The sequence below is a fragment of the Entamoeba histolytica genome, genomic scaffold (assembly GCF_000208925.1).
Source record: "Entamoeba histolytica HM-1:IMSS scf_1104750516637 genomic scaffold, whole genome shotgun sequence".
In the NCBI taxonomy this organism is placed as follows: domain Eukaryota; phylum Evosea; order Mastigamoebida; family Endamoebidae; genus Entamoeba; species Entamoeba histolytica.
The window spans coordinates 22,864-33,380 of record NW_001915045.1 but is presented as its reverse complement, the minus strand read 5'-3'; the positions used below and the strand labels follow the sequence as shown (position 1 = coordinate 33,380).

The window sequence follows — 10,517 nt, the reverse complement described above, 5'->3', positions numbered from 1 at the left end:
TAAGTTTATTCGATTTGCTTATTCTTATTTTATTTATTGTTGAATATTATATAATGTATATTTATTATTTTGTTATTGTTATTTCATTTATTATTATTCAACTATTATAATTCGGTTTAATTTTTTATTTGATTTTATATCATTTTCTTCTTCATTCTCATCCTTTAGGATTCATTGCTCTTACTTTTTTCTTTTCTCTTTCTATCATTCTATTTGAATATCTTCTATGTTTTTTATTTGGTTCGGGTTAAACATTTCTTCTTAAACTTCTTCTTGTGCACCCATTTTATCTTTATGAATTATATTTTCATTATTTTTATTGTTAATACTGGAATCTTCTTCTTTATTTATTTTTTTCAATCTTGTTTTGTACTGTTTTTCTTCTCTTCTTGATTTCTTTCTTCTTTATTGTTGTATTATCATATTTATATCTTCTTCTTTTATTTGTCATTGTTTCTTATTTATATTATTATCATTTTCTGTTTGTATTGGATTACTTGTCTTTCTCTTCTTTGATTTCTTTTGTACCTATTCTTTTCTACTTTTATTTGTATTTTCTTGTTTTTATCTTCTATTTTCTTCATCCTTTCTTGTTGTTTTTCATATCATTTCTTTTTTCTTGTCTGTTTCTTCTTAGTTCTCCATTATTCTATCTTTATCATTGTTTCTCATCTTTTTCTTTCCTCTTTTCTTTCATCATTTTGATTTTCTGTTTCATTCTTTTCTTCTTTTATCATTGTTTTATTATGTAAATATTTAATTTAATTCTATACATCTTTATCATTATAACTCTTCCATCTTTCTTTTTTCTTTATTCCTCTTCTCTCATTTTTTTCTCTTCTTTCTTCTTGTATTTCTATTATATAATATTCTCATTTTGTTTCTTCTTTATCTCTATTATATCTTCTTCTTTCTTATTTCTTTCATTCTTGTATCTTCTATTGTTTTCTTATTTTTCTTCTATCTCTTATATCATTCATTATTATTTCATCACTTTGTGGTGTTGTATTTATCAAATATTCAAGTTTTTGATTTTATTAGTAATAAATGAATGAAATAAATAATTCGATTATTTTGAATGATTTTACTTATATCTTATTTACAAGTGATTAAAATAATAAGTTTCTTATCAAACAAATAAATAGGTTTAACTAATTCACAACAAATGAGTTTTGTTATTCATGTATAAAATAATCGATATTACTCTCTATTTATGCTGTTGGTATGGATAATATCTTATCGCTGAAGAAAATCAATCTTGTTCAATAAAATTTTTAATGAAGTTATTAAACATAGTTAATAATTGTTATTGCTATTTTTGTGTTATACCAATAACAAAAAAATTAAAAAACCCTTTTGAGTCAAAAAGCCAAAAAAAAATGAAGATCGTTTATTCTCTATGGCAGCTGAGTTTTTCAACAAGTTAAAATTGTCATCAAAAGAACCACTTGAAAAAGCAGACAAAGGGGGAAGAGTTACTTGTCCATTGTGCCATAAGAAAATGAAATATTATTGTTATTATTGTAGAAGAGGACTTATTCCAGAATTACCCCAAGTTAATCTTCCAATCAAATTAGATATTATTCATCATCCTACAGAAAAAGTTGCCAAATCAACTGCACTAACTGCTTGTATTGTTGCAAAAGATGATACTAGGTGGATTGAATTTCCTAATGAAATCCCACAATATGACCCAAATGAAACAATACTATTATTCCCATCTCCAGACGCAAAACGACTCAGCGATTTTGATGATCTTAAGAAATATAAAAGAATGGTATGTATTGAGAGTGTATGGTATAAAGCCAATGCTGTATTAAATCATCCAAACATTAAGAATTTGCCAAAAGCAATTATTTGTGCAGAGGAGACTTTGTTTTGGAGATACCAAAATATAAGTAATACTAACTTATCAACTATTGAGGCTATCTATTATTTTTATAGAGATTATTATACTTGTATGAATGGTAAATATAATGGAGAATGTGATGATCTTTTATATTTCTTCACCCATATTTATCATCGTGTCCAAGACTTTTATAACGAACATCCAGATAAAACGTTCATCCACAAAGATGGATATATTCAATACAAAACACCAGAGCTTGAAAAACAAAAAGAAGAAGAATACAAAAAGAGGGAAGAGATGATTGAATCTAAAAAACAATCTAAAGCACAAAAAAATAATTAAATATTTTTGTTATTTAAATGGTTTGCATTACTCTTATAATTTTTTTTAAAGAACAAAAAGAATGAAGAAAGATTAAATGTTGTTTCGTATTAATAATCTCAATCACAAATGAACAAGTTGGTACTAAAAAATCTAAAAAGAAAAAGGATGATCATCACCATGTCAGTCCACGTCATTCATTCGTTGAAAGATAATATTTAAAGATAGAACTTAGACAAAAAAACAAAATCGTTGCGTTATGGCTGGATGGAAACCATCTCCTTATGTTAAATATGGATATACCGAAAAGAAGTATAAATGGACTCAGACACCTGAAGATGTAACATTAACAATAGAATTACCTGATGAAAACTTAAAAACAAAAACAGATATTCAAATAATAATGAAAACAAATAAATTTGAAATGATTATTAAAGGAGAAGTTTATATTGGAGGAGAATTAGAACATGCTATTAATGTAGATGATTCTACATGGACTAGGGATGGAAAAATAATTGAAGTCATTCTTTCTAAGGGTATGGATACAAAAGGTGATGGAGAAGGATGTTGGTGGGGATGTGTGATTAAAGGAGATCATGTCATTGATGTTAAAAGAATGGAATCAACAAAATACCTTGATGACTCTCTTCTTAAAAAATTAGCTGAAAAAGACAAAGAAGAAGCTGAAGGTAAAGAAGAAAAGGAAGAAGAAGATGATTAATAATTCAATTGTTATTTTTCTGTTATACAAAGCAATTTAAAAATATAAAAGAAGAAAAAAGAAGAAAGTGAAAAAATTTAAGAGAAAGCAAACTAAAATCAGATAAGATGAGTAGTAGTGGGTCTATTGCATTAATGAGACTGACAGCTGATCTTAAGACTATGCTTACAGATCCACCAGTTGTTTGTTTAAAGAAAGAGAAATGGATTTAAGGAATAAATAAAATTAATAATGTCGTAGGGTATTTCAAGTGGACCAATTGATGAAAGCAATTTATATTTTTGGCAAGCGACTATTGCAGGACCAGAAAACTCACCATTTGAAGGGGGGTTGTTTGAATTAAGATTAACATTTTCAGATGAATACCCAATTAAACCTCCCCATGTAAAGTTTATATCTGAGATGTTTCATCCAAATGGTTTGGTAATTTTAATATGACATAATAAAGTAATAAACAATAAAATAAGAATAATTACTTAAAATGTAGTGTTCAAAGATGGAAGAATTTGTTTAGATATTTTACAAGATAAATGGTCAAGTGTTTATTCTGTGTCTACTATTTTATTAGCTATTCAAGTTTTGTTGAATTATTCATTAAAAAATACGTAATTATATTATTAATAGTATTAGAGTTTATTAACAGACCCAAACCCAAATAGTCCTGCTAACCCACAAGCATCTGCACTTTATACAAGTAATAGAAAAGAATATAACAAACTTGTTCGTGCATGTGCAGAACGTTCATTAGAATGCAATTAAATTTAATAATTCTTTTTCAATAAGAAATAATTTTATTTAAAAAAGTATATAAAGAAAAAGTAAAATAAAAGGAGGAGAAGAAAGAAATAACTTTGCTTATTAATTTTTATTATTTGGTTAATTCATATTTTGGGTTAAATAAGTCATACCCCCGTCTCTTAAATGTTCTACTTCTCATAATCAAAACAATCGCTAGTCCAATGATAATTAAAATAATTAATACTAGTGTAAGTACAACCATGATAATTACTGTTAACCATTGACCATTTTCTTCAGGCTGAGTTGAACTATCGTCTTGTTCTTGAATAAGTGACTGAAGAAATTGAAGAGCTTTTTCTGTTTGTTGCATTTTACTTTTAATTAGTTTTAAGTTTTAATATTTCCCTTCCTTTAAAATTGTTTTCTAACCAAACAAAAAAAAAAATCAATTCACTTTAACTAATTTATTCATCTTATTGTAGAATCTAAATGGTTCTGGGAGTGATTGTAATATTGATAGCCATTGTTGTGTAACTACAATTAAATCACCTTTTAAATTAAATCCACCTCCAACAATTATTCCGTATTTTTTACTAATTTTTGAAGGGAATTGAGAAATAGTTTCAAGTGTTCTTGGTAAATTATTTAATTTAGACCAAGTAAACTGACCTTTATGAATTTTGGAATGAATATTTTCATAAGTAATTGTTTCACGAGATAACACAACAAAGTTATCTTCACATAATGGGTCAAAGTATATTCTTTCACTACCAATTTCATTTTGGGAAGTAATTTTTTTAATACCAGTTGTACGTGGGTCAACAGTATAATTATCATAATTATAACAAATAAACTCTCCTTTTATTCCAGTAACATATATCATTTTATCTTTTTTTGTTACTTTTTTAGGAATAAATTCACCAATTAATTTTATTGATTTACTTTCCATTGTATTTAAATCAATTAATACTAATTGGCATTGTCCATTTTTTAATTCAGTTAATCCTATTATATTCATTTCTTCATTATAAATTGAGTACATTGGTGAAAAGATACCTCTCTTTTCTTCTTTAATTGTTAATTCTTTTCCATCAAAATTAATTTCTGAAGTAATTATTGTACCATCAGTCATAATTGTAATAAGGCAATTATTATTAACATAGACTTTTTTAACAACACCATTAACATTAATGTCTTCTTTAATAATATTCCATGGAGCTGTTTTCTTGTCTATTCCAAATATTCGTATTAAGTCTTTTGTTCCTACAACAAGTATTGAACATTGTGAATTTAAATCAAATGTAGTAATTTGATGTTTTTTAGATAATTTCATAGTAAAATAGCATGAATATTCTCTATCAATTTCATATTTTCCTTTTTCACATTCAGTTGATGGTATTGCCAATTGATAAAAATTAAAGTTATTATCTACTTCATGAACAACAACCATATCAGCAGTACTACATACTTTAGCTTTTGGTGAGTCAACTCCAATAGGAAAGATTCTATATGTTAATTGATTCATATCATTTATTGACCTAAATAAAATAATTGTATCTACTCCTCCACTTACTAATATTCCTTCATTTGATATATCAAGTGATTTTACCGTATGTGAGTGTTGTCTTACTCTTCCACAACATGTCCACTTTCCATTAACTTCTTTTAATAATACAATTTTATGATCTACACCTGATCCAAATAATACAGCTTCTCCATTTAATGTAGCACTTTTTAGACATAATACATCTGCTTGATGTTCTCTAAACTCTGCAATAATTGTCATAGTAACAATATCCCATATTTGTATCTTTCCATAAACGAGTCCAACAGCAACAGTACGTTGATCCATAATTTCAATTGCCATGATTGCTGTACTTTTTGTTTTTCTTTCATTTTCTGGAATTTTCTCTTCTTCAAGTCTTCTAATTTCATCAAGTGGTTGTGCTATTTCATCTCTTGACTTATTGTATTTAACTTCTCTCAATCTGTCAGTAGCATAAACAGCAAATATTAATTCAAATTTTTTTTGTTTTTTAATCCAACCAAAGATAACTCCTTCAGAGGTTCCAGCAAAAACAAGTTCACCTTTGATATTAATACACGTTGTTTTTCCTTTTGAATGATTAAGTCTTCCCATAAGCCAAAGAGAATCGGGATCGTCTTGTGATGGTGAATAAAATTCAATAAACTCTTTGTCTGTACCAATAAATAATGACTCTGAATATGCTAAACATGTTACATTTGATGATACGTTAATACTTGTTTTTATCATCCCAGTTTCTGGGTTTATTCCAAATACTTGTTTTGTTGTTCCTCCAACAAACAATGTTGTGTCACTCCAACAAGCTGCACAACATGAGTGTTTTGAAGGAAATATTGGAAGTTGATGTAATAATGATTTGGTTTTAGATAAATAAATTTCAACTATCCCATCTTCTCGTGTACACGCTAAGTATTTGTTGTCAGGTGAATAACAAAGTCTCTCAATTCCTGATGGCACAATCCTTCCAAATTGAGTTATATGACACTTCATTCCTTTAAAACCTCTTTAATTTTTTTTAAAGTACATTTTTAGGGTTTTTTTGAATTTATGTTTTTTCTTTTTTCTTTTCTATTTTTATCTTCTTTTATCTCTATCCATTCTTTTGTTTATTGTTCTGTTAAAACTTTTTAAAGCTGTTATTCTAGCTATTAAACAATCACAACATATCATTAATCAACAATAGAATAGAAACATAGAATGTAATATAAAAATAACTGTTTTGACAAAGAAATATTAACATGAATAAAAATTTAAAAATAAACTAGAAGCTTGTTTCTTAGTTTGTAAATCTAAATTAAATAATTTCATTAAGAAGAAGATAATAATGACTTACCCATGGGGATGTCTAAAGTCAGAAACAATTGGATATGAAGATATTCTACTATTTGATTCATTTGTTTGTTATGTTTATTCTATTTATTGAGCAAATAATAATTGCTAGACTTTACTTGGAAGAAATTATCAAAAATGTTTCTCATTTAATTCATATATTAGTGCAACTCATCTTCAAATTCAAAGAAGAATTATTGATGGCATATCAATAATTACTGCAAGAGATTTTAGTTCAAATGGCTCATATGTTAATGGAGATTTATTTGATGAGACTCAAATCCATTGCTATGATGAAATAAGTTTATTCCACCCTAAAAAAGAAAACTCTATTCATTATTGTTTCATTGAAAATGAAGTTGAAGAAGATGATAAACAAAATGGAGGACCTCAGTATGATTATGAAATTGGAAATTATTTAGGAAGTGGTGGATTTTCAATAGTTAGAGAAGCAATTTCAAAAGAATCAAACAATCTCTATGCAATAAAAATAATCAAAAATAGTTCTGTTAAAAAAACAACAATGTTTCAAAATGAAATTAATATCATGCAATCATTAGAACATCCAAATATTATCAAACTTGAAAAAGTTTATATCACTAATAAACATATATTTCTTATTATGGAAAGATTAAATGGTGGAGACCTTTATGAAAGAATTATCAATAATACATTTTCTCAAGAACATAGTAAAGTTGTTATTTATCAAATTCTTTCTGCTTTAAAATATATTAAAGTACATAATATTATTCACAGAGATATTAAACCAGAAAATATTTTATTTGTTAATAAATTAGATTATTTTATTAAAATAACTGACTTTGGACTAAGTAGAAGAATAGACACTACTTCCCATTTAGCATCTACTGTTTGTGGTAGTGATTTATTCATTGCACCTGAAATATTAAAAAAATTATATAATGGAACACCTTATGATGGAAGTAAAGTTGATGTTTGGAGTTCTGGGGTTTTATTATTTGTAATGGTATGTGGTTATCCACCATTTTCAAGAACTAATAACCAATATATAGAAAGTATTTTAAAAGGAGAAATAATATTTAAAGAAGATTGGAATAATAGAAACCCATTATTAATAGACCTAATAAAAAGGATGTTAGTAGTTGATGTGAATCAAAGAATTAGTATTGAAAATTGTTTACTTCATCCATTTTTTAAATAAAACAATTTTTACTTCAACTTATTTTTTCTTTTATTTTTCTTTTATTAAATGAACTAAATTTCAATTTAAAACCATTGTTTTATATGTCAATTGTTCGTTCATATTCTTCTAAAACAACAACCCACACATTATTAAGTGTACCTTCAAAATCTGTTCCATCAATACCTCCCCATTATAAAAAAGCTAATTCTACTCCTGAAATAACTTCAATTCCAATAAAACTTTCATTTACAATGGGATTTGCTGAAACCCATCACTATAGCCATCCATTAATACCAACAACACCTTACACAGACAATCAATTACTTTCTTCTACTTCTTCTAAAAACCTGTTAAATTCTCAACAAACAAAACGTACTTTACAAATTCATCCACCAACAACAATTAAAAATCAACCCACTTCAGTTTCTGAATCAATAAGTGCTTCATTTTCATCAGGACAGTGTAATTCCAGTCCTATCTTTTCTCTATTGTAATTTCACTTCTTTTCCATAAATTTTACCTAAGATTTTATTTTATAATTTTTAAATAAATTTTCCTTTTAATATTTTCAAAAAAGGAAAAAAATAAAAGAAAAAGTTTATAATAATATCTATAATAAAATAATTTATTACTTTTAATTTATTAAAAAGAAAATAATGAAAAAATAAAAACCCTATGAGAGAACTAAATTTGAAAAGAGTAGGATGGTTTGTTATTATACATCTTTTATAAATTCATTTAAAGTAATATAAAATAAGTGAACGATATGACTAACAACTTTTAGCCAAAACAAGTTCAAGAATTCAAACAAATTTTAAAACTTTTGAAATCCGGCTCTATCCGTGCCGTTCGTGTCAAAACCAACGGTGAAAACACCAAATTCAAGGTTAGATGTGCTAAATATCTTTATACTTACATTTGTGCTGATAAAGCCAAAGCTGAAGAACTCAAGAAGGCTATTCCAAAGGATATTCATGTCGTTGAAATTGCTAAGAAAGCTCCAAAAGCTGAATAAGTTAATATTTTAAGCTTTTAAAGTTATAATTTTTAATTTATTTCAAAAAGAAATAAATTATTTAATGAAAAAGTAAATAAATAATAAAGCAATTAATTAAGTATTAATAGAAATAGCTTCTATTGTTAATAACTCAAGGAGACTAATCCACTCACCAAGTCTTCATCTAAAATTTCTACTGAGTATGTTTGATAGTGATTTCAATATGCTTAATAACATCCATCATGTTTTTTATTACAAGGTTTTTAACTTCTTTCTCGATGTCAATTTCAATTTTTAATTATTTAATTAATTTATTACTTTCTTTATTTATTAATCCATTTATTGAGATTACTACTCCATTTATTTTGACATCTTTTAACTTTTCTATTTTCATTAGCATATTCTTTAATTCTTTATACATATTTCTTTTCTTCCAATATTCTCCATTAATATTGTGATCAGCAACAATAGTCATATCAAATAATAGACAAGTTTTATTCTTTTTATCTAATACATATATATCTGGTATTTTGTGATATTGTCCATCACTTTTATGCATTATTTGTTTGTTCCATATCATTGTGATGTCTTTATATTGTAACATTGTTTCATATGGTGGTTTTTATATTGATTATTTCCTGTATATTTTCTTATTAATCAATATTATAATGCCAATATTGTCATGTTTTTCCATATGTGATTTTTACGACCAATACAAGATAGTAGAATGTGTTCTACTGTAGCTATCTTGTCTTTACAAAGTGTGGAGTATTTTAATCTTTCATTTTTCATTATTTTTGATTTTCTATACCCACAAAATATTGCTCCATCTTGCATTTTAGTTAATTGGAGAAATGCATTCTTTTTAATATTGATGGACTTCAATGCTTTCACTGTAGTAGTTTTATCTACTCCTTTTGACATGAACCATCTTCTAAAATATCCACTAATTTGATGACACTTCCATTTTTTGATGTATTTGTCATTAATTTCTTTATTTCTATTACTACTTCTTTTTCTTTTTTCTTTTCAATAATTTCATTTATAAAAAAAAGATAGCATGTCAGAGACACCACAAAAAATATAGAAAAACAAATAACCAAAGAAGAAGAAATTCATATCAACCAAGAAATATAAATGATAGAAGAATGAGTGAAAATAGGTATTATCTGTATTGACAGAGATACATGAACAATCACAATAATCATTACAATAATAATTATAACCATAACTATCACAACATAGTTGATACAAATCATTTCACTCATCACTTCATTCATAATCATCGTCATAACCACTTTAATAATAATTTCAATAGAAATAAACAATATCAATATAATAGAAATAAATACCATAATAACACTCAAAGAAGGTACAAACAATATCAAAATAAGAAACAAAATAGAAATCAAAGAAAAGAAATGATTGAAATACAAAACGAGCACGAAAATTAGCAAAGAAAAAATGCATCTAAATAATTTACAAAAAAGAAAAAAGATGCAAAGTAATTTGCATCCATAGAATTTTCCATTTATTATATTTTGCTCCTAAAATAAAAATAAAAAATATGATAAATACAGAATATGTAAATATTTATGTTTATATTTTATAATCATTTGTATTCATTTTGTATGAAATATTAATGAAATAGATTATTTGATTATTCATATTTATTTATTTTTATTATTCATATTCTTTTATCTATCGTATTTTTATCTATCGTATTTTTATATATTTATTTCTCTGTTTATATTATTTATATCATTGTATTCTTCTTATTATCTATATATTATTATATTCTTCTTATTTTATGTTTTTTATGTTTATATTATTTAGATTTTTCTTATTTATATT

At 25.6% G+C, this 10,517-nt stretch overlaps 7 protein-coding genes across 7 annotated transcripts, besides 2 other annotated features; 6 read left to right on the top strand and 1 right to left on the bottom strand.

The window, feature by feature from the left end:
* Positions 1-1,399: 1,399 nt before the first annotated feature.
* EHI_023900 (uncharacterized protein) lies at positions 1,400-2,191 on the top strand (the record flags this gene model as incomplete). Its single annotated transcript, XM_643223.1, has 1 exon — positions 1,400-2,191. The coding sequence occupies one exon, from the start codon at positions 1,400-1,402 to the stop codon at positions 2,189-2,191; it is 792 nt and encodes a 263-aa protein (XP_648315.1).
* Positions 2,192-2,429: 238 nt separating this feature from the next.
* On the top strand, positions 2,430-2,891 carry EHI_023890 (nuclear movement protein, putative; the record flags this gene model as incomplete). Its single annotated transcript, XM_643222.1, has 1 exon — positions 2,430-2,891. The coding sequence occupies one exon, from the start codon at positions 2,430-2,432 to the stop codon at positions 2,889-2,891; it is 462 nt and encodes a 153-aa protein (XP_648314.1).
* A 107-nt stretch (positions 2,892-2,998) lies between these two features.
* Positions 2,999-3,650, top strand: EHI_023880 (ubiquitin-conjugating enzyme family protein; the record flags this gene model as incomplete). Its single annotated transcript, XM_643221.1, has 4 exons — positions 2,999-3,073; positions 3,132-3,309; positions 3,379-3,467; positions 3,522-3,650. 4 exons carry the CDS (start codon positions 2,999-3,001, stop codon positions 3,648-3,650), a joined length of 471 nt encoding a protein of 156 aa, XP_648313.1.
* A 424-nt stretch (positions 3,651-4,074) lies between these two features.
* EHI_023870 (WD domain containing protein) lies at positions 4,075-6,165 on the bottom strand (the record flags this gene model as incomplete). The annotated part of the gene is made up of 1 exon (XM_643219.1): positions 4,075-6,165. The coding sequence occupies one exon, from the start codon at positions 6,163-6,165 to the stop codon at positions 4,075-4,077; it is 2,091 nt and encodes a 696-aa protein (XP_648311.1).
* A 334-nt stretch (positions 6,166-6,499) lies between these two features.
* EHI_023860 (protein kinase, putative) lies at positions 6,500-7,684 on the top strand (the record flags this gene model as incomplete). The annotated part of the gene is made up of 2 exons (XM_643218.1): positions 6,500-6,571; positions 6,617-7,684. 2 exons carry the CDS (start codon positions 6,500-6,502, stop codon positions 7,682-7,684), a joined length of 1,140 nt encoding a protein of 379 aa, XP_648310.1.
* An 83-nt stretch (positions 7,685-7,767) lies between these two features.
* Positions 7,768-8,160, top strand: EHI_023850 (uncharacterized protein; the record flags this gene model as incomplete). The annotated part of the gene is made up of 1 exon (XM_643217.1): positions 7,768-8,160. The coding sequence occupies one exon, from the start codon at positions 7,768-7,770 to the stop codon at positions 8,158-8,160; it is 393 nt and encodes a 130-aa protein (XP_648309.1).
* A 181-nt stretch (positions 8,161-8,341) lies between these two features.
* Positions 8,342-8,681, top strand: EHI_023840 (60S ribosomal protein L38, putative; the record flags this gene model as incomplete). The annotated part of the gene is made up of 2 exons (XM_646184.2): positions 8,342-8,377; positions 8,451-8,681. The coding sequence occupies 2 exons, from the start codon at positions 8,342-8,344 to the stop codon at positions 8,679-8,681; spliced, it is 267 nt and encodes an 88-aa protein (XP_651276.2).
* Positions 8,682-8,766: 85 nt separating this feature from the next.
* Positions 8,767-9,709: a repeat region.
* A 20-nt stretch (positions 9,710-9,729) lies between these two features.
* Positions 9,730-10,123: a repeat region.
* The last annotated feature ends 394 nt before the right edge of the window (positions 10,124-10,517 follow it).